The sequence below is a fragment of the Choloepus didactylus genome, chromosome 18, assembly GCF_015220235.1.
Source record: "Choloepus didactylus isolate mChoDid1 chromosome 18, mChoDid1.pri, whole genome shotgun sequence".
Lineage (NCBI taxonomy): Eukaryota > Metazoa > Chordata > Mammalia > Pilosa > Megalonychidae > Choloepus > Choloepus didactylus.
Genome location: NC_051324.1, coordinates 69,082,377 through 69,103,272, shown reverse-complemented (window position 1 = coordinate 69,103,272; position 20,896 = coordinate 69,082,377). Strand labels below are relative to the sequence as shown.

The following is a 20,896-nucleotide window of genomic DNA, read 5'->3' as shown; positions in this document are numbered from 1 at the left end:
TTTCCAGCCACATCCATTTTAAGTATAGTCCGTTAGCCTCCGTGGCGCTCTGCAGTTACAAAAGGTGTTCACCGTCCTTCATTCCAGCCCCCCAGACGTTGGGAGGCCTCACTTCATACTCCCAGAGGTCCTGGAAATGAACTAACTGGCCCAAGGTCACACAGCCAGTGTGCGCGGGCTCGAACCCAGGGGTCCGGGCGGACTGGGGTTTTCTCGGAGGCGCAGCTGCCTTCAGGGTCGGGCGGCGGTGGGGGGTGGGCAGTCCTGGAGAGTGGAGCCGGGAGGGGCCGGGAGGGGCCGGGAGGGGCCGAGAGGGCGCAGGCGGCGGGGCGGGCCGGGGCGGGGCGGCGGGCGGCGGCGAGCGCGGGGTACAGTCGGCCGCCGGAGCGCCGGGAGTCGGAGGCGCGGTGCGCCCGCCCACCCGGGGCCGGAGCCGGGCGCCCAGCGGGCCACTGGCGGGACGTGGGGGCGGGCCCGGTCCAGCCTGCCAGGCCGCGCCGGGGCTCCGGCTCCCCCCAGGAGGGCAGAGTGAGCCAGCGGCCGGAGGCGCCGGAGCTCAGCGCCGGGACATGCAGCGCGCCGAAGGCGGCCGGCGGGGGCTCTAGGCGCGGGCGCAGCTCCCCTTCCCTGCGGTGAGTGGCGGGCGCGCGGGGGGCGCCAACTTCGCCGCCAACTTGGGGCTGCGCTCAGGCGCGGCGCAGGCAAGGACGGAGGCGACGCACGCGGGGCACCGGGGAGAGTCCGGCTCGCGCACGGACCCTGGGGAGGGGGGAATGAAGGGGGACCGGGTCTGGGACCCTCGGGGACCGTGTTTGGGAACTGGACCTTGGCGGGCGGAGAGGAGGCGAGGAAGTGAGGCCGAGGAGATAGGCGCGCTGCGGCCGCGAGGGAAGGACGCGGGCGAGGCGCCCGAGATGTCCGTCTCCGGGGTCGCCGAGCCTCCTGCTCCTTCTTCTGGCGCCGCGGCCCCGCGGGAGAGCGGGGGAGCGGGCAGTGCAGGGATACAGGAGTCGGGGCTGCGGCCCCCCCAACTGTTGCTTTTGGAAGCCGCTGGGGCAGGAGCAGGGCCGACAGCTGGGGCCGCGGCTGGGCTCGGCCAGCGCGCAGAGGGCTGGAGAGGGCACGGAGCGGAGTGGGTGAAAGGGACTGTGTCAGTGGCTCCAGGAAACGAGTCCCTCGTTCCCGGAAGGCTACCGAGCACCCACTACGGGCATCTTCACCCTCTGTGCCTGCCCTGGCCTTCTCCCAGCTCCCCTGTCTCTTCTCCTCTGCCCCGATATAACGCTCCCTCCTCCGCCCTCAGGGAATCAGTGTGTGCTTCATGGGGTGGTGGGATCTCTCGCAATGCCGACCCCGCGCCCGGCCGACCCAGGCATCCGAGGACGCCAAAGGAAGGCCCTGGGGGAGCCTCGTGCCCAGGGCGCTGGGCTCTGGCCGCTGCACCAGCGGGTGGCTCTGTTCTCCTGGGGCTTGGACCAGGATCCCCGACGGCCGGGAAGGGAAACCCGGAGCCTCAGGCTGCAGAACACGTTTAGCGCCCAGGCCTGGAGGCGGTCAGGACCGGGGAGATGCGAAGGCTGAGGCACCTAGCGCCCTGGAAAATCCCCAAGGGTGCGTCCCGCGACCCTTCGGGGCTCCTGCTGGGTGAGCGAGGCGGGGTTTTCTGGCCGTGCCCCGACGCTCTCCCCATTCCTCCATCCTGGATCCCAGCCCTGTTCGCCGGGGGCCTGTGGCTTGGTTCCCCCAGCCCTCAGACAGTGGCGCGGTCCTGGCTCGGACCCCGCCTCCGGGAAACTGAGGAAAGGAACTTATTTAGGGAGGGCCCTTTCCCGCCGGCACCTGCTCGGCGCTCGACTGGTTCCTGGCGCGCCAGTCGGCTTCCAGCCTGTTTTAAACTCAGCACTTGTAGAATAGGAACGCGGAGGGGGAGGGTAGGCAGGAAACTGACTCCGGGGTTCACTCCGGGGTTCGCTCCGGGCGCCAGGGCCGGGCTGGGCTTGAACCCTCCCCACAGTCCCGCCTCTCAGCTGGGCTGGGGGTCGCGACCCTGCTTGGGAGAGTGGAGTGGGTGGCGGGGGAGACGGGGACGCAGGCAGCGAGGCCCGGGGCGCGGGTGCGCGGTGCCAGGTTTGGCCGCCAGGAGGCGTGGCGCGGGTCCCCGCTCCAGGAGTCGCAGTCGCCGCCGCCGCATCGTGAGTGTCCTTGAGCCGCGGGTGACAGTGGCTCCCACCGCTCGCGCCCCCTCCTCCCGCGGGGGCAGCCTGATGCCATGTTCCCTATGAATTATTTATCGCTGACCTAAAAATACCCCGAACTTCGCAGCCCAAGTGTAAGAGATGAGGGGAGGCGGCGGGGCGCCTCCCGGGGGTCCCGGGGGTCCCGGGCGGAGTCAGTGGGGAGTGGGGGGAGAACTCAGTGCCTCTGCCAGTGGGGGCAAGACCGAGGGGCGGTATTCTCCCCCGATGCCTGGGTAGGGGGATTAGCTCTGCAAGAGGGAGGGAGGGAAACCCGATGGCCAGGAGGGGCAGATCACCCCAAGAGCGGTAGGTCCAGAGAAGCCCGGGGTCCCACCTGCCCGGGAATCAGTGGTCCCTGTGGGCGGCGGCAGACTCCTGAGACCAAAGCTCCTGGCCTGGGAAGGGGGAGAGTCACCATAGCCTGACATGAGTGTGAAAGTGTGTGTGGACATCCAGCGCGGAGGCCTGCCTGAGACTTGGGGAGCGGAGGGGAAGCCAGAAGCCCTAGGCAGGTGGGGGTGCCGAGGCCATTCTAGATAAGGCTGAGTGTCAGGGAAGACTGACCCCTTCCCACCCTCTCTGGGACCTTTTGGGGATCCTGATAACTGAAGGTTAATTTTACAGCCACTTTGAAAGGGATGAGACCCCCAGTGGGTGGTCCAGAGGTCTCTAAGTCAGGGCGTCTGCCCTCAAGGAACCCACAGGCCAGTGTGGGGAAGGGGTCTTGGCAGGTGAGCAGGTATTGACAGAGGGATGAACCCAGGGAGCCTCAAAAGAGGCATAGAGGGGGCTCCGGGACCCGGGCGGGGGAGGGGACAGAGGGACAGATGGAGCCCAGACCCTGACACACACCTGGGTCTTCTCACCCTATGTGTCCACCAGGTACCCTATGTGGGAGGGACTTAGGCCGGGATTTGAAGGACAGTGGAATTTTGATGTGTAGACAAGGGGGAGGCAGCAGGAAGAGGACATTCAGCCTGGGGGAGCAGCCGGTGCCAAGGCTGGGAGATGAAGAAAGTGTGGGGTTTTTGGACCAGCAGACTGGCTGGGGTGTGGGATCCATGGAGGGGAGGACAGCTGGTTGGGGTCAGGGTGTGTGGGCCCTGTCTATAGGACCAGGGAGCGGCTGTGCTGTTTGAGGAGGGGGACGGTGGGTGGAGGAAAGTTTCAGGGCTGTGGGCAGGCAGGGTGGGTGAGCGGGATGTGGTGATGAGGCCCTGGAATCTGCCCATTGCTACTTGGAGCTTGGTGAATTGCCCCGTTCTGGTCCCTCCTTCCAGAGGCATTCTGTGGTCCCACCCCCAAATTAGATCCCGTGGTGGGAGACACAACCTGCCCCAACTTCTCTTCTTCCACACCCCCTACCCAGGAGGACACCTTCCCCTTCTAGAGGGTCCCTAGAGGCAGGGTCCCTTTGGGGTTGGGGAGAGGCCTGTGTCCTCCATCTGGAGCTGTACTGTCCACTAGAAATGTGATGAGAGCCACAGAATGTTCTAGTAGCCATATTTCAAAAAGGAAAATGAAACAGGTAAAATTAACTTTAATATGGTATATTTAACTCAGTATATCCCAAATATTATTTCAACATGTAATCATTATAAAAGTATGAATGAGATATTTTACATTCTTCTTTTTCATACTAAGTCTTCAAAATCCAGTGTGTGAGTTACACTTCCAGCACACTTCATTTTCAACCAGCCACATTTCAAGTGGCCAGGGCCTACTGTACTGGATGGTGCACAGGTAGAGCTCCGAGCTGAAGGCAGAGTTGGGGGGAAGCTTGGTGCTTCCCAAAGGGCAGAGAACATATGTGTGGGAACCTGGGAGGCAAGGCGTCTGCAGTGTCTGAAACTCCCGATTGCAAGTGTGGGTAGAGGTGAGCACGGAGGGGCCTCACGAGGGTGTAGCAAGTGTAAGTGTGCCCTTTGCAGTTGTGTGGTGTGGGAAGGCATGGCTTAGGATCCCATCCCAGACTAAATGTGGATTCCGGCTATGCTGGTGTACTAGGAGACCATAATGTGGGTGAGATTTCAAGGGTATCAAAATAAGCACAGTTTTACCTCCCCACCCCTTGCCAAAATTCCTATCTTCTCAATTATCTAATGCCTGAAATTCTACCACCAAGCACTTAAGTTTAAGGCTTAGACTTTATTAAAAATATAGCTCCCTGGGACTGATGACACTTTAAGCTATTAGTTCCTTTTACCTCTACGTGAATGAGCACTTGATCCTTAACTAAAAGAAGGTATTTCTGGGGAAGACTGGGAGCTTGGAGAGAATACTGAGGGCAGGATATTGGTGGAAGGAAAAATAGTTTAGAAAAAAGAGGTTGGAGGTGCTAATAGTAAACTGCTTCTTCTACAGATTTGATTCTGAGTTTTTTGGGGGGCAGGGACCATGTATCAGCCACATCGACATTCCACCACCCAGTGCCTGGTACACAGAAGATGCTCAGTACACACGTGTAAAGTTAAATTTCTGAACTAAAGAGAGCGTCTATGGGTCTCCCCTGGAGAGAGCCTTTCTGCATCCCTAGGGAGAAGAGGAGGTTTCTTGAATGTTCCCTGATGGCCTCGTGCTTCCCTGCTCTCTGGCTTCCTTAGGGAGAACTGAAGACTCAAGAAAATCCCACTGCATATGGGTCTGCAAGAAATTAGAATTGAACAAAAGGAAGAGGGCAATTTGGCAGCAGGCAAAAAGGAAGGTCCGGCAGGAAGCTAGAGCCTGCCCAGCCATCTTCTCAGGCCCCAGCCATGTGCTTTTTAGGGCAGGGGTTTGGGAAAGTGAGAAGTGAGAGTGTTGAAAACAGCTTGGTTTTTGTCTGTGTTTCTGCAGCGAAGGTGGGCAAATCCCCTGGGGAGGGCTGAGCGGAGGCCACTCTGTTCACCCTTTGGCTCCGATCGGAAGTTTTACTGGGATGCGAGAAGGACGGAGGAGGTGTCAGAGCTGTGGCCGATGGCCCCCTGGGAGGCAGGGCTACATCAGCAGGTGCCTCTCAGGATTCAGATTACCCTCACTGGCTCGGGTCTTGGTCCCAATTCCAGTGACGTCTAGCAGGGATATGTGTCAGGCCCTTGGCTTAGGTTCAAAAGAGCCCACACGACCCGACTCCCAGGGTTGTAAATCTCCCTGGCAATGGAGAATATGACTCCCAGGGATGAATGTGGATCCGGCATCGTGGGACTGAGAGTATCTTCTTGACCAAAAGGGGGATGCAAAATGAGATGAAATAGTTTCAGTGGCTGAGAGATTCCAGATGGAGTCGAGAGGTCACTCTGGTGGACATTCTTATGCACTATATAGATAACACATCTTAGGTTTTAATGCATTGGAATAGCTAGAAGTAAATACCTGAAACTACCAAACTCCAACCCAGCAGTCTGGACTCGTGAAGACAATTCTATAATAATGTAGATTACAAGGGGTGACAATGTGATTGTGAAGACCTTGTGGATCACACCCCCTTTATCTAGTGTATGGATGAGTAGAAAAATGGGGATAAAAACTAAAGGACAAATGGGGTGGGATGGGGGGATGATTTGGGTGTTCTTTTTTCACTTTTATTTTTTATTCTTGCTCTGGTTCTTTCGATGTAAGGAAAATGTTAAGAGATAGATTGTGGTGATGAATGCATAACTATGTTATCATACTGTGGACAGTGGGTTGTGTACCGTGGATGATTGTATGGTGTGTGAATGTATTTCAATAAAACTGAATTTAATAAAAAAAAAAAAAAAAAAAAAAAGAGCCCACTCGCCCGTGTTGGTGGCCTGGGGCAGCAGCTCGTGGACGAGATGCCTCGGGGTTTCAGGTGGCCCCAAGCCCTGGACGGCTAGTGGTGTCACATCCCTGCTGTGCAATTGCTGCTGCTATTGGGAAAAAGGGCTGCCAGGCCCAGGAGGAGGGGGCTGTGTGCCAGGCAGGGCTCATGGAGGAGGGCCCTCAGGGCTGGCTCCATGGCAAGCACACATGGCGTGTGCCCTGGGGAGGGGTGGATGGAAGATTCGGGACAGTTTACACTGAGGCAGAGAGGTGGGGGGGTGGGGGGCGACGAGAGCTGCCTGATACACTGGCTGATTGTCTCAGGCAAGGAAACCACCAGGTACTTGAATTTAAGACTTAGACTACTATTAAAAATATAGCTCCCCTGGGAATGATAACACTTTAAGCTATTATCAGTTCCTTTTACCTCTACATGAATGAGCTCTTGATCTTTAACTAACAGAAGGTATTTCTGGGGGATACTGGGAGCTTGGAGGGAATACTGAGGGCAGGATATTGGTGGAAGGAAAAATAAGTTTAGAAAAAGGAGGTTGGAGGTGCTAATAGCAAACCACTTCTTCTGCAGATTTGATTCTGAGTTCAGAGAGGCTAAGCCACTTGTCCAAGATCACACAGCTACTAAGTGGCAGAATTGGGACTCAAACTCAGGTCTGCCCAACTCAAATCCATGCACATAAACTCCAGAGGAGTGTTGCCGGGGCGTCTTCCTAGGGCAGAACCTAGATCGATGTGTTTTGGGAGGTCTTGTCCTTCTAGCCGAGAGAGCTGCCTTTGGTAGAATGGAGGGGAGTGTGGCCCCACTGTGGCTCAGTTTCCTCCCCAGCCCCTGCCTCTCTGAGATACCCTTGGAAGGCTCAGCTAACCTCTCTCTTTCTCTTTGTCTCTCCATGTCTGTCTGTCTCCCTTGATCTCTGCCTCTCTTCTTGGAGGGAGGTTTTCTCCTCTTCTCCTTCTTTCATCCTTTGGATGTGTGTCTCTGACCCTGGCCTTCATCTCCTGTCTGTCTGTCCCTCTGCCTCTCTCCGTGCCTCTGTCTCCCTCCTGTACCTGTCTTGGTCTCTCTACAGGACCCTCCGGTGGACATGGGTGGGGCCCTGGGGCCAGCCCTGCTGCTCACCTCACTCCTGGGTGCCTGGGCAGGGCCGGGCTCGGGGCCAGGCGAGCAGGCCATGACAGTGGCTGCGGTGTTTGGCAGCTTGGGGCCGCCACAGGCCCAGGTCCGTGCCCGCCTGACTCCCCAGAGCTTCCTGGACCTGCCCCTGGAGATCCAGCCCCTCACCATGGGGGTCAACAACACCAACCCCAGCAGCCTCCTCACCCAGATCTGTGGACTCCTGGGTGCTGCCCGTGTCCATGGCATCGTCTTCGAGGACAACGTGGGCACGGAGGCCGTGGCCCAGATCCTCGACTTCATCTCCTCCCAGACCCACGTGCCCATCCTCAGCATCAGTGGGGGCTCCGCTGTGGTCCTCACCCCGAAGGTGCCCGCCCACTCATATCCCCTCATCCCTTGGGCCTGGAGCCAGACTGGGGCTGTGGGAGGGGAGGGCAGGGATGAGGCTGGGCCTGGCATCTGGGGTCTTGGCACATGCTCCGGGGCAGGGAGAGAGTTAGAGCCTGGGAAGCTGGGGTTGGGTGGGTCTGGCAAGGAGATAGAAGCTGAGGGCATGGCATGGATGAGGAGAGAGAAGGCTTGGGAATGATGTTCCCATGTTCTAGAAGATAAACTTCTTGGACTGCTTTCACAGATACATAGTGTCTGGATGAGGGGTGGGGAGGTGGCAGGCCCACCTCTGGCTGTGGTGGGCATGCCACCCTGGGCCCATCATCCCCTGCTTCTCCGGGCTCCTTGGCTGGGGCTGGCATCTGAGGCTGTGCCCTCTGGGCAGCTCCTGTTAACCTGGAGGAGAGAGTGAGCGCTCTGTCGTGGGCCACTGTCCGAGGCATAGGGCCTCACTCACTCTCCGGGCAGAAATGCCCTGCCCCTCAGTGCTTGCAGTCCCCTGGGGAGAAAGTTCTAAACACACACTCATCTGCAGTTGCAAACTGGGAGAAGCGTCTGGAAGGAAAATGATAGGATGGCATGAGGGAATCCCACAGGGGCCCCCATTTGGATAAGAGTCAGAGAGGGTCTCTCAAAAAATGATGTCTAAGCTGAGGCCTGGCAGATGAGGGGGAGAAGGATGGCGGGGCAGGGAGAGCATTCTGGGCAGAGGGAGCAGATTGGCGAAGGCTCTCCAGGGGGCAGGAGCTCAGAACTTTTGAGGAATGGAGAGAGTAGTACGGCTGGAGGGGGAAGTGGGGCCCCTACCACATGGGAAGATATTTGGGTTTTACCCTAAGTAAGTCAGAAGCCAAGGAAGGTGTTTTGGGGACAAACCAACTAACCTGACTTGCTGTACTTTATTATTACATTTTATTGTGGAGAATTTAAAACATACAGAAGAGCACATTTCCCCCTCTTCTGTATTATTTTGAAGCAAAGCCCAGGCATCATGTTACTTCATCTGTAAGTATTTCAATATGGCTCTCTAGCAAATAAGGGCTTAAAAAACAGTACCATACATTATCACATCTAAAAAATAATAAAAATCCCTTACCATCATTGACTATCTAGTCAGTCTTCAGATTTTCTCCCAGTGTCTCCTAAATGTCTTATGCTTATTTTTTAAGTTGGTTTGCTTCAATCAGGATCCAAATTAGATCCATATATTGCGATTGGTTGACTGGCTTCTGTCTCTTCATCTCTAGTTTCCTCTCTCTCTCTCTCCTCCTTGCAATTGTTTGTTGAAGAATCTGGATTCTCATGTAGAGTTTTCCCTGATTCGCTTTTTAAAAAGATTCAGACAGTTTCAGTGTGTGGAAATCCTGGAGGGGCTGGAGCGGACGCGGGCGACGAGCAGTTGGGAGGCGGCTGCGCTGGCGGGGGCGAGCCGGCTGGGCCTGGGCTTCAGCGGCTGCCGGGGCGGAGGGACTTGCTCACCGCCAGGGCTCCGCAGGCCTCTTTCGGCCCCGACATTAGCTGTCAGAACGGCGGTTCTCAGTCCTCACCGGGTTTTTTTTAAAGGACACCCCGTGTCCCGCCTCTGCGATTCAAAGTCATTCGGTGTGGGGCAGTGCACCTCAAAACCAGCCGGCCCAAGACTCACCCAAAACGCAGGTCGCTGGGTCCCACCCCTAGGGAGTCGGATCCAGTAGTTCTAGGGTGCGGCCCGGGAATGTGCATTTCTGGCAGGCTCCCCGAGGCTGCTGAGGCCGGCGGACCAGCGCTGGTCTGGGCGGGCGCGGGAGTAAGTTTATGAAGCTCCCCAGGGGGCGCTGACGGGCCGCGGGTTAGGGGCTACGTCGGGGGCGGAGAGGAGTCAGCGGTGGGCACAGACTCCCGGGTCCCGGCAGGGGGGAGCAGAGGCTGGGGAGGGGCGCAAGGTGGGGCCCGTGTGGCCCCGCCCCGGCTCAGGCCCCGCCCCCCGCCCCCAGGAGCCGGGCTCCGCCTTCCTGCAGCTGGGCGTGTCCCTGGAGCAGCAGCTGCAGGTGCTGTTCAAGGTGCTGGAGGAGTACGACTGGAGCGCGTTCGCCGTCGTCACCAGCCTGCACCCGGGCCACGCGCTCTTCCTCGAGGGCGTGCGCGCCGTCGCCGACGCCAGCTACGTGGGCTGGCGGCTGCTGGACGTGCTCACGCTGGAGCTGGGCCCGGGCGGGGCGCGCGCGCACACCCAGCGCCTGCTGCGCCAGCTCGACGCGCCCGTGCTCCTGGCCTACTGCTCGCGCGAGGAGGCCGAGGTGCTGTTCGCCGAGGCGGCGCGGGCCGGCCTGGTGGGGCCCGGGCACGTGTGGCTGGTGCCCAGCCTGGCGCTGGGCAGCACCGACGCGCCGCCCGCCTCCTTCCCCGTGGGCCTCATCAGCGTGGTCACCGAGAGCTGGCGCCTCAGCCTGCGCCAGAAGATCCGCGACGGCGTGGCCATCCTGGCCCTGGGCGCCCACGGCTACCGGCGCCAGCACGGCGCCCTGCCCGCCCCGGCCGGGGACTGCCGCGGCCACCCCGGGCCCGTGGGCCCAGCGCGGGAGGCCTTCTACAGGTGCGCCCCAGCCTGGGCCCAGGGCGCTTCGGGGGACCTCGGTGGCAGAGAGCTTGGGCGCGCTGCCCACAGCTTCCCCTGGCTGGGACCACTTTGCCTCACCTCTCTGGGTCTGAGTTTCCAGACTAAAATAACAGAAACAACCAAAACCGCAGGAGAGGGGTTGGGGAGCAGTGGGGACCGACGGGGTCACTCCAGGGAAAGCCCTTAGAACAGGAAGTGGCCAGCAGATCCTGGTGTGGTGGGGGTGGTGAGCAGACGGAGGCATCACGGTCCTGGGCAGGACTGCGGGCAGGGTGGACACCTGCCTCTCTCCCCACTGGCAGGCACCTGATGAACGTCACCTGGGAGGGCCGAGACTTCTCCTTCAGCCCCGGGGGGTACCTGGTCCAGCCCTCCATGGTTGTGATCGCCCTCAACCGGCATCGCCTCTGGGAGATGGTGAGAAGGGGGTGAGCCCAGGGGCCCTTGGGTTCCTCCCATTTTCTCCCCAGCTCCTCCCTTGCCCACAGCAGAGCAGAGAGCACCTTTGTCCTCATCTATCTTCGTCCTCCAGATCTCGGCAGAAAATCCCTTCCTCTGGGAAGCCTCCTCCGCTCCACCTAGGGTGGGTGAGACGCCCCTGCTCTGAGCGTCCCTGCCTACAGGACTTATCACAGCCTTGCCCTGGAGCACCACCCTGCGTCTGCACTGGCAGATGGGCATTAAACTGACAGGCATTAAACAGACAGGTTATGGCTAGATCAGTGCTTGACTAGAGATGTATGCAAAGCACTATGGGAGAAGACAGGGGGCACAGGAATGAGCTCTGCCTCCAAAGGAGGAAACTGGGAAAGGCCTCACAAAGAGGGGACAGTGGAGCTGTGCTGTGAAGGGTTGTGTAGGAGCCTGCCAGGAAGGTAGAGACAGAGGGGTATGAGAGTTTGGGGCATTTTTAGGGGCTGTGTTTGGGGGTACGGAGACTGAGAAGAAGCATGGATTTGGGGGTAAGTTGAACCCAAGCATGTATGTGAAAGGCATTGAGTGAGGACTTTGAGCTGAAGGTCAGGGGGATGACAGGCTCAGGTCTGGGCTTTAGGAAGCTGCCCTGGGTGGGCAGCAATGTGGAGTCTGGATTGAGAGGCTGGGAGAGGGCTGCAGGGAGCCTGTCCTTCTGACCCCTGCCCAGCCCTTTGCCCCTGCCCCTCCTGTTCTCTACATGTCCCCCTGCCCCAGCCCTACTTACCTGTCCTGCTCCAAGTGTCCGTCAGTGGGGAAGAGGGACTCTTGGCCCTGGCAGGCCCCTCCCAGAGGGTGGGGGCAGGGCTGGGGGGCCCAGGCTGAGGCCGGTCTCCCCTGCAGGTGGGGCGCTGGGAGCGCGGCGTCCTCCACATGAAGTACCCGGTGTGGCCGCGCTACAGCGCCTCCCTGCAGCCCGTGGTGGACAGCCGGCACCTGACGGTGGCCACGCTGGAAGAGCGGCCCTTCGTAATCGTGGAGAGCCCCGACCCTGGCATGGGCGGCTGCGTGCCCAACACCGTGCCCTGCCGCAGACATAGCAACCACACCTTCAGGTCTGTGGGAACCCACAGCAAGGCCTGTTGCAAGCCGGGTGCTGCCGTGGGATTGTCGGGTGTCGTATGTGTCTTACCCGTGGGTATTGGCGGGGGGCTGGGGGCACCAGCCAGGCTGGGGGCAGCTTCCGGGGCTGGGTGGGGTGCGGCGTGACCTGATGCTTGCGCTGCTGCTCTCTCGGTGGTTGTGCCAGCAGCAGAGATGCCGCCCCCTACACCAAGCTTTGCTGTAAGGGCTTCTGCATCGACATCCTCAAGAAGCTGGCTAAGGTGGTCAAGTTCTCCTACGACCTGTACCTGGTGACCAATGGCAAGCATGGCAAGAGGGTGCACGGTGTGTGGAACGGCATGATCGGGGAGGTAGGCCCATTCCCGAGGCCCCACCCCTGAGGCCCACCCGGTCTGCTGCCCCACTGAGACACTGCACATCATCACCCAGTGTTTCCTTCTGGGCTCAGGATCAGTCGGGGTAGGACCTAGGCCAGCTCCTAAGGGTGTCCTGGCTGGTGGGGGTTAGGGGGGACTGGGCTGCACCCCGGATGTCTCCCAGGGTGGTCAGTGTTGAATGTCGGGCTCTGAGGACTCCAGCCTGTGGGTGCCGGAAGGATGCCTGGAGGGGACTGGGGAGAGGGCTCCAGCACCTGGGGACTCCTCCCCCATCCCACGTGGCCCCCTTGGCCCAGGTGTACTACAAGCGGGCAGACATGGCCATTGGCTCCCTCACCATCAACGAGGAGCGCTCTGAGATCGTGGACTTCTCTGTGCCCTTCGTGGAGACGGGCATCAGCGTGATGGTGGCACGCAGCAACGGCACTGTCTCCCCCTCGGCCTTCCTCGGTGAGGCTCGGGGCGGGCAGGGGAGCTCCTTGGGGTAGCGGGGTCCTGGCAGAGGGGTGGATGTGTGAGTGTGGATGGAGATGGGGAACAGTTTGTTTTTACATTTTAAAAATTGTGAAATAAAACACATATACAGAAAAGTGATAGCTTTCAAAGTATGATTTAACAAGTAGCAAATTTCAAAGAATGTTATCAGTTCGAGGTCCACATTTTCAGTTATTCCCTTATTGTGAAGTATGACATATAGATACAGAAAGGTGATAACTTTCAAAGTATGATTTAGCAAGTAGTTATGGAGCAAATTTCAAAGAATGTTATGGGACATGGGGAACATTTGATATTTTAATGTCATTGATGATGGAATTTAGACTCTGAGACTTCTGTTCTTTAAGCTTGTATCCAGCTAGTGATATGACAGAGCTTTTCTTGAATGCTAGGAGCTAACAACAACAACGACGACAACAACAACAACAAAAAAGAAAGAAAACACCTTTCTCAGTCCTTGCAGATTGACCTGTGAGAGTGCTCACCTTCAGGGTTTTCCCTATGATGAGTTTAGAGAATAGCTCCAGGCCAAAGCGTAGGGGCCTCCCTGGTTCTTTCTGCATATGCGTCTGTCTTGGGCATGTGCTTGTGGCCCTGGGAATTCCCTTCTTCCTTAGGAAACAGTTTCTGCATGGCCCTGGCACTGCACTGTCCGTCCTGCAGGCAGCCATCCCTTGCCCCAGGCAGCCACTGGCCGACAGCCCTCCCCCAGCGTTCTGTAGGAGAGCCCTGGGAGCTGCCTTCCATGTGCAGGGCAAGCTCTGGGACGACCAGTCCCTCAGATTGGGCCAAGCTTACCTGCTCCCTTGTGGTCATGTGTGCTCAGGCTTGACTCTGCTCCCTCCAGAACCGGGACCAGGGGTCCCCACTGGGAGCGCAAGCCCCCTCCGCACTGAGCCAGCGAGGGGTGGGGGAGGGGCCAGCCCGGGTGCCATGAGACTCTGCCGGGTTTAAGTGGCCTTTTTCTCGGTTCAGTGCTTGCCCTGTCACTGCACTCCTTTAACTAGTTTCTGGAGCTTGAAGAAAGATGGTTCTGCCAGGTCTTGCTTTGTTCAAGACTCCTGTGGGGGGACCTCAGTGTTTACAGGGAGGGGGTGGATGGGGGAAGTGGGATCACTGTGGGATAAGAAAATCAGGAAGGCAGGGGGGCCTCAGAGGGCCCTGTTGGAGATGGAGGGTGTGTGGGGCCTGCAGAACAGGGAGGGGGTTTGGAGGAGAAACCGGAGCATGGGAAGGAGGTGCTTCCATTTCTTATTTGGTTCAGGAATTCAACATTTGTTGAGCAGATTCCTGTGCCAGGCCCCTTGGCAGGTGCTGGGGACCCAGCCACCACTGTCCTTGCCTTCCTACAGTGCCCAGTCTGGAGTCAGGTTGGACTTGCCAGCATGGGGTGGGGTACAGAGAGCTAGGAGGACGAGGTGGGTGGGGCTGCTCAGGGATGAGCAGGGTGAGGTGGGGGGGTGAGGGCTGTGCTACCCTGGAGTGGGGTCCCTGCTCTGCCCCTTCCTTCTGTGTGGCCTTGGGCAAGTAGCTGAACCTCTCTGAGGCTTGTCACTGCATCACAGGAGCACATGCTCTTGGCATTCATGGTTTCCTGTCGAGGAGACTGAATTGATCTCATCAGAAAGCCCCTGAGTCAGTTTCCAGCTCCCTGAGCCTCAGTTTCCATATCAGTAGGACGAGGAGAAAGAGATTCTGATCGCCCACCCTGTCCAAGCAGGGGAGTTCCAGGGCAGGAGTGTGGGTGCGGGCGCCGGCGGTGAGGGAGGGACAGGGAGTGAGCGCCGAGAAAGCCCGAGGGCTCCGTGACGGGGCTCTGTGGATGGGGGTGTGGGGGGACATGAGAGCAGGGGAGATGGAGAAGTCAAGGCGGAGTTTCTTAGGGTGGGGTGATGTGTGCCTGTCTGACGACAGAGGGAGCGGGGGGCTCTCCTGCTCTGAGAGCGAGAGACCCCTCGGCTCAGTCCGTGTGGGTGACCAGTCTGCGCCCCAGTGCTTCTGGGTCATGTGAGCCGCCTCCTCCGTCCCCAGAGCCCTACAGCCCCGCAGTGTGGGTGATGATGTTCGTCATGTGTCTCACCGTGGTGGCCATCACTGTCTTCATGTTCGAGTACTTCAGCCCCGTCAGCTACAACCAGAACCTCACCAGCGGCAAAAGTAAGCTCCTGCCTGGGCCTGGGATGGGGGAGCCAGCCAGAGTGCCCCAGAGGGGAGGCTTTGGGGTCAGGGGGTCCTTTAGCAAATACCTGATCCATGAGAGAGAGAAACAAGGGGAGCGGATGGCCTGGGATGGGGACCCACCAGGGCAGGGCTGACGTAGCCGAGGAGGTGGGGGCTGGGGCCTGAGCCCTTCTGGGCCGGGCAGAGGGCGCCCCAGTGACCACCCGCTCACCCCCAGAGTGTGGGGGCCCGTCCTTCACCATCGGCAAGTCCGTGTGGCTGCTGTGGGCGCTGGTCTTCAACAACTCGGTGCCCATCGAGAACCCCCGCGGCACCACCAGCAAGATCATGGTGCTGGTCTGGGCCTTCTTTGCCGTCATCTTCCTTGCCAGCTACACCGCCAACCTGGCCGCCTTCATGATCCAGGAGCAGTATATTGACACCGTATCTGGCCTCAGCGACAAGAAGGTGCTGCAGCCCTGGCCGATGGAGGGCAGGGGGATGCCAAGGGCAGGGGCGGGCCCTGGGTGGGTGGGCACAGCACAGTCTGAGTCAGGGGTATTTGAACTGGAGGCTGGAGCAGGAAGAAGCCGGGAGCCAGGTGAGGACGGGGCTGGGGCATGGAGAGAGAGATGGCTCCACTCCACTGACCCAGGGACCTTGGGGGCACCTCTCCCTGTCGCAGGCCTCAGTTTCCCAATCTTTAAAGCTTGCGAGTGGCCTGGACAGTCTCTGAGACTATCTTGCTTGGACAGTAAGCACATCCAGACTAGGGGGCGGGCTCTGGTGCTTGGAAAGTTTGAGAAGGATTTTGAACAGCTGGGGGGTCTTTGCTTGTAGTTTCAGCGGCCGCAAGGCCAGTACCCCCCCTTCCGCTTCGGCACGGTGCCCAATGGCAGCACGGAGAGGAACATCCGCAGCAACTACCGCGACATGCACACCCACATGGTCAAGTTCAACCAGCGCTCGGTGGAGGACGCGCTCACCAGCCTTAAGATGGGGTGGGTCCCCAGCCCCGGGCCTGCCAATTGCCCCTCTCTGCCCACGTGCCCCCTGTGACTAGCCTCAGCCTGTCCTTCCTGAAAGACCGAAAGCGGGGACAGTGGAGCAGTTCTGCTCTGAGGGGCTGCAGGACCCCTGGGGCAGGGCCAGGAGAGGATTTGGACAAGGGTGGGTCTTCGGGCGGAGCAGAGCTCGAGGCAAAAGTGGACGCCCATCTCGTGGCCCAGAGGTGCAGCCTGATGGTGGCTGTGACCGTCTCTGGCCCTTAGGGACATGGAGGGGCTAGGCAGAGAGTGTGTTCTCTGGCCTCTCTGAGGAGAGGGTGGTGGGGTCCCCTCTACATCCAGGACCCAAGGGAACCAGAGGAGCTGTCCCCATCTGTCCCTCCTGGTGCCCCTCGGGCCCCAGTGCCCCCCCCACCCCTCCACATGGTCCCTGGCCCTGAGAGGTCAGCCTGTCCCCAGGAAGCTGGACGCCTTCATCTACGACGCCGCTGTCCTCAACTACATGGCGGGCAAGGACGAGGGCTGCAAGCTGGTCACCATCGGGTCCGGCAAGGTCTTCGCCACGACTGGCTACGGCATCGCCATGCAGAAGGACTCCCACTGGAAGCGGGCCATCGACCTGGCACTGCTGCAGTTCCTGGGGGACGGTGGGTGCTGCCAGTGCTGGGGAGTTGGGGTGGGCCCAGGGTGGGCCACGGAGCCCGAGGTTGGAATGGCTGTCTGCTGGCTGGCCAGGATCACCACCTTTCACTATGTCCCCAGGGCCTTTGGGCAAGGAGGTCTCTAGGGGTGAGAGGTTCAGGCAGTGAGGGTGGGATGGAGAAGTGGGGGAAGGATGGGTTTATAGGAAGGGGACAGGAACTAGGGTGGGGGGTGCCACAGGGGCAGGAAGGCGGGCAGGAGCTCAGGCCACACGTTGGGTGTTGGGGTGGCTGAGCCCCTTTCCCTTCCCCCAAGACCCCTCCCTGGTCTTTCCCAGATGAGCTCTTCTTTTGCCCAGCATGGTCTCTTCTCTCACCATTTACACCGTGAGATTCCCTGGGGTGGCCCTGAGGCCCTGTCTGGTCCTGGAGCAGGGATCCAGGCTTGCCTTGGCACCAGGGGGGGTCACGTGAGTCAGTGGTCCAGCCCAGCCTGCCCCAAACCCCAGAGGCAGCTTTGGGTTGAGAGGTGTTCTGTCCCTATTAGAGAAAAAGCTGTTTGCCTTCCCCATCAGCAGCATAAAATGATGACAGTGCCGGCCGACTCCCCGGCACCTGGGCCTTCTGCCTCTGCCTGCCCAGATGAGTGAGTGAGTGCGGTGGCCACTCACCCTGTCAACAAAGCATTAGTGGGCACCTGGGAGTTGGGCATGTGGTGACCCACAGGCTGCCATTGCCCACCCCTGCTGCTCGCCATTCTGCTCAGTGACCCCCCATCCTCCTGCTGGGCTGGATCCCCCTGTGGTCCCACTGGAGGGACAACAGGGTGTGTGGCACCCTGACCCCAGACCCATCATTGCTTCAGACTGGGCTGAGTACTGGGGCCCTTCGTAGGGGGTTTCTGAGCCAGGTGTGCCCTCCCAGGGGAGACACAGAAGCTGGAGACCGTGTGGCTCTCCGGGATCTGCCAGAACGAGAAGAACGAGGTCATGAGCAGCAAGCTGGACATCGACAACATGGCGGGTGTCTTCTACATGCTGCTGGTGGCCATGGGGCTGGCCCTGATGGTCTTCGCCTGGGAGCACCTGGTCTACTGGAAGCTGCGCCACTCTGTGCCCCCCGTGGCCCGGCTGGACTTCCTGCTGGCCTTCAGCAGGGTGGGTGCCAGCCCGCCCCCCAGGCCCCAGCTTTAGGGACAGCAGCCCAGACAAAGCCAATGGCAGGGTCCTCACTCACAGAGGGAAAACCCGGTCCCGAGGGTCTCCCGGGCATTACCCGGCAGGGAAGCAGCAGCGCCCCTGTCCAGGCATTTGGGGCCGGGGAGAGTGGGGTTTGGGTCCTCACTCTGCTTTCTACTACTGGGGTGGGGCACTGACTCTGGAGCCTGCACCATGTCCCAGTATGGATGTTAGGTCCGAGAGTAGACTGCTGCTGGGACCTGGGGAGGTGGGCGGGTCCCCGAGGGCACTGGGCGGCTCACGGCCGCGTCCCTTTGGCGCAGGGCGTCTACAGCTGCTTCAGCGGGGTGCAGGGCCCGACTAGCCCCGCGCCGCCGCCCAGCCCGGACCTCCCGGCCAGCTCGGCCCAGGCCAGCGTGCTCAAGATGCTGCAGGCGGCGCGCGACCTGGTGACCACGGCCGGCGTCAGCAGCTCCCTGGACCGCGCCGCGCGCACCATCGAGAACTGGGGGGGCGGCCGCCGCGCGCTGCCGGCCTGCCCGCGTCCGACCACCCCTGGCGCGCGCCCCGAGCCGAGCCCCCAGGCTTGGGAGCCGCCGGGCAGGGGCCGCGCCCCTCTTTTGCGCAGGGCCCCGCCCCCCCGGGGCCACCCCCCGACGCCTGAGCCGACCCCACCCGACGTCCCGCGGGACGCCCGCAGGCTGGCCTGGGGGGCCCGGTGGCCGGCGCGGGCGGCGCGCGGCGGGAGGCACCTCGCGGCCTCCAAGTGGCGCGCGCTCCCAGCTCGCCCCCTGTCGCCCGCGCGCTGCCCCCACAGCTCCTTCCCTCGACCCGACCGGCCGGGGCGCCCCTTCTTCCCGCTCTTCCCCGAGCCCCCGGAGCCGGAGGACCTGCCGCTGCTCGGGCCCGAGCCGCTGGCCCGGCGGGAGGCTCTGCTGCGTGCGGCCTGGGCCCGGGGCCCGCGCCACGCTTCCCTGCCCAGCTCGCTGCCCGCCGCGTGCGCCCGCCCGGCCTGCGTCTGCGCCTGCGCCTGCCGCGACGCCCGCCTGGCCTGGAGGCGCTTGGCGCACGCGCGTTCCACGCGGCTGCCGTGCTACCCGGAGGCCTGCCTGGAGGGCGCGGCAGGGGCCCCCGCCTGGATGCACAGACAGCACGCCTGCCTCCACGCCCGGGCCCACCTGCCGCTGTGCTGGAGGGCTGCCTGCCCTCATCTCCCACCCTGTGTCAGCCACGGCACCTGGTTCACTGGGGCCTGCGGGCCTCAGGGCCACAGGGGCAGGACCCTGGGGCTGAGCACAGGCTACAGGGACAGTGGGGGCCTGGAAGAGGTCGGCCTGGCGGCATGTGGAATGCACGGCTTCCGGCGACCTGGCACCTGGAGGCGGATCTCCAGCTTGGAGTCAGAAGTGTGAACTGGACTGTGTGGGTGTCAGCTACTCGGGTTCCAGACACTGCCAGGGGTTGGGGGCAGGGGGATTTCTGCAGGAATCCTGGCCGGGGGACCGCAGTGACAGACAGCGTCTCCCATGGTCAGCTCCGTGACCTCAGCAGCCTCATGTGCTGGCGTGGGCTGGGCTGTTGCTGTCCCTTATCACACAAGCGCTTCCCACCCTTCTACTGAGTGGTGTCTGACTCACCAGAGTCTCCCTGGCCGGGGCTGTGGGGGGCTTGGTGGTGGGCGATGCAGGCTGGAACCCAGGGACGCCGGGGCCGTACTCTCCTGCTCCTTTCCCACCTGCCTGGAGTTTCTTCCCATCACAGCCCTGGGGCATTAAACACCTTTTACAACCCACTGGTCCTGCCTGCCTCATTCTCTACACCCCAGACTAGGCAATGGGTGCACCCAGGGTGTGTCCCAGCTGGGATGTCAGCTCCCTCTGAGGGAGACTTAGCCTCGAGAGTCCCTGGGAGGGGTGTGGGGAGCAGGTGGGGCTGAGATGGCTCTGGGCAGTAGGAGCTGCTTGGGATTCAGCCCCAGTCCACCCTCTCTGGTGCTAGCCGTGACAAATGTGCTCCATGTGGGAGCTCCACTGGTGATGGATGGCACCCAGCCTTTCTCCTAGAAAAGAGAGGCTCTTGCCAGGCTCTGTGGGTGTCCTGCCCTGCCCAGGGGCCACCTCGGAGGCCTTGACAGTGTCTTGGTAGAAAAGGCAGAGGGAGGGCTGTCGTGGTTGGGAACCTGTGCACATTCTCTCTGGCTGATATGCCAGGCTCTGAACTGTCTACTGGGTGCTGGAAGCCTGGCCCAGGGGCTTCTGGGGTCAGGCAGGGCTCAGCCTCCCTGGAGCTGGGACCCTCAGTTGGGAGTGAGCCCCAGGTCACAGAATCCCCCTGCTGTCTCAGTCTTCATCCTCACTCTGGGGCTCCCACTCTGACCTCCCTTCTCAGTTATCACCAGCCCTGGACCATCTTTAGAGCTCTTGTTTATAATTTCCTCTGCTTTCCCATCTGCCGTTACATTTAACTTTGCACAGTGTGAAGTGAACTAGCTTTCCTTCTTCCAGCCATTCCACAAACACACCACGAGCACTCTTGACTCCCCCAGACCCTTTTCTAACTGCTGTGGCGTAAAGCCTGAGACCTCACTGTCCTGGGCGAGCTGAGTCGAGATGGGGTAGGTGTTAACTCCACGTCATCGAGAGGAAGACAGGAGATGCACGAACTGTGTGGAGTCCTGATCCAGTGCTCTTTTCCACAGCAGCTTGCTTGTTCCTGGGGACCTGGGCTCTTTTTAGTCTCCAGACTCTGCTGTTTTGGGGTCATGGGAGCTGGGCATTTTCTATATGGTTTTAGGAGTGAGAGCAGCTGAAATTAGGGTGGGGAAATTTCTAATATGCCTAATCCCCTGTAAGGTGGGATTCCAGAGCCTCTCCCTTGGCTGGAGTGTGCTACCCCAAGGATGCGCGGCCCACCTGGTACAGTCCGTTTCCTGTGCCCTGCCCCGTGGCCTTCCCGTGGAGGTGGGACTCCTGGTCTGGGGCCAGGTCCAACAACAGGTGTGAGCTTAGTAAGGGCTGGAGGCCAGGAGGGGGCTTGACTTTCATTGCAGCCACTGTTGCCCCCGCCCCACTTACCCCTAGACTGCGCCCCTCGCCCTCCCTGAGCCAGGGTGGGAGTGCGGCTCTGGTGATGGCTGCAGCAGGCGAGGCTGGGAGGAGCCGTGAGGTGCAGGCTGCTCCCGCCCACGGTCACAATAACCAAGCGCTGGAAAGGTGATTAAACGCCAGATGCGGCGCTGAGCCTGGTGCCGGCCCGCTCCAAGGGGGGCCAGTCCTGCTTCCTGGGCCCCTGGGTCAGCCCGTGGCTGCCTTAGCCCTTCTTTAGGGAGGCCCCGCGGAGCAGCGAGCCCCGGGTGTGGGGGGAGACGCTGATGGACAGG

The 20,896-nt window shown here is 60.7% G+C and overlaps 1 protein-coding gene across 1 annotated transcript; it reads left to right on the top strand.

Annotated features, from left to right (window-relative positions):
* Positions 1-564: 564 nt before the first annotated feature.
* GRIN2C (glutamate ionotropic receptor NMDA type subunit 2C) lies at positions 565-19,275 on the top strand. The gene is made up of 13 exons (XM_037808967.1): positions 565-632; positions 7,088-7,501; positions 9,498-10,096; positions 10,423-10,537; positions 11,438-11,649; positions 11,844-12,009; positions 12,333-12,486; positions 14,563-14,688; positions 14,930-15,159; positions 15,532-15,692; positions 16,158-16,345; positions 17,264-17,496; positions 17,841-19,275. Exons 2-13 carry the CDS (start codon positions 7,103-7,105, stop codon positions 18,927-18,929), a joined length of 3,672 nt encoding a protein of 1,223 aa, XP_037664895.1. The 5' UTR covers positions 565-632; positions 7,088-7,102; the 3' UTR covers positions 18,930-19,275.
* Positions 19,276-20,896: the final 1,621 nt, after the last annotated feature.

What these genes read in the sequence shown, in the direction of transcription:
- GRIN2C (XM_037808967.1), top strand. Translation starts at nt 7,103, where the DNA reads ATGGGTGGGGCCCTGGGGCCAGCCCTGCTGCTCACCTCACTCCTGGGT. An exon ending in GGCATCGCCTCTGGGAGATG is followed by an intron (nt 10,538 to 11,437) that starts GTGAGAAGGGGG and finishes TCTCCCCTGCAG; the next exon opens with GTGGGGCGCTGGGAGCGCGG. An exon ending in CTCACCAGCCTTAAGATGGG is followed by an intron (nt 15,693 to 16,157) that starts GTGGGTCCCCAG and finishes GCCTGTCCCCAG; the next exon opens with GAAGCTGGACGCCTTCATCT.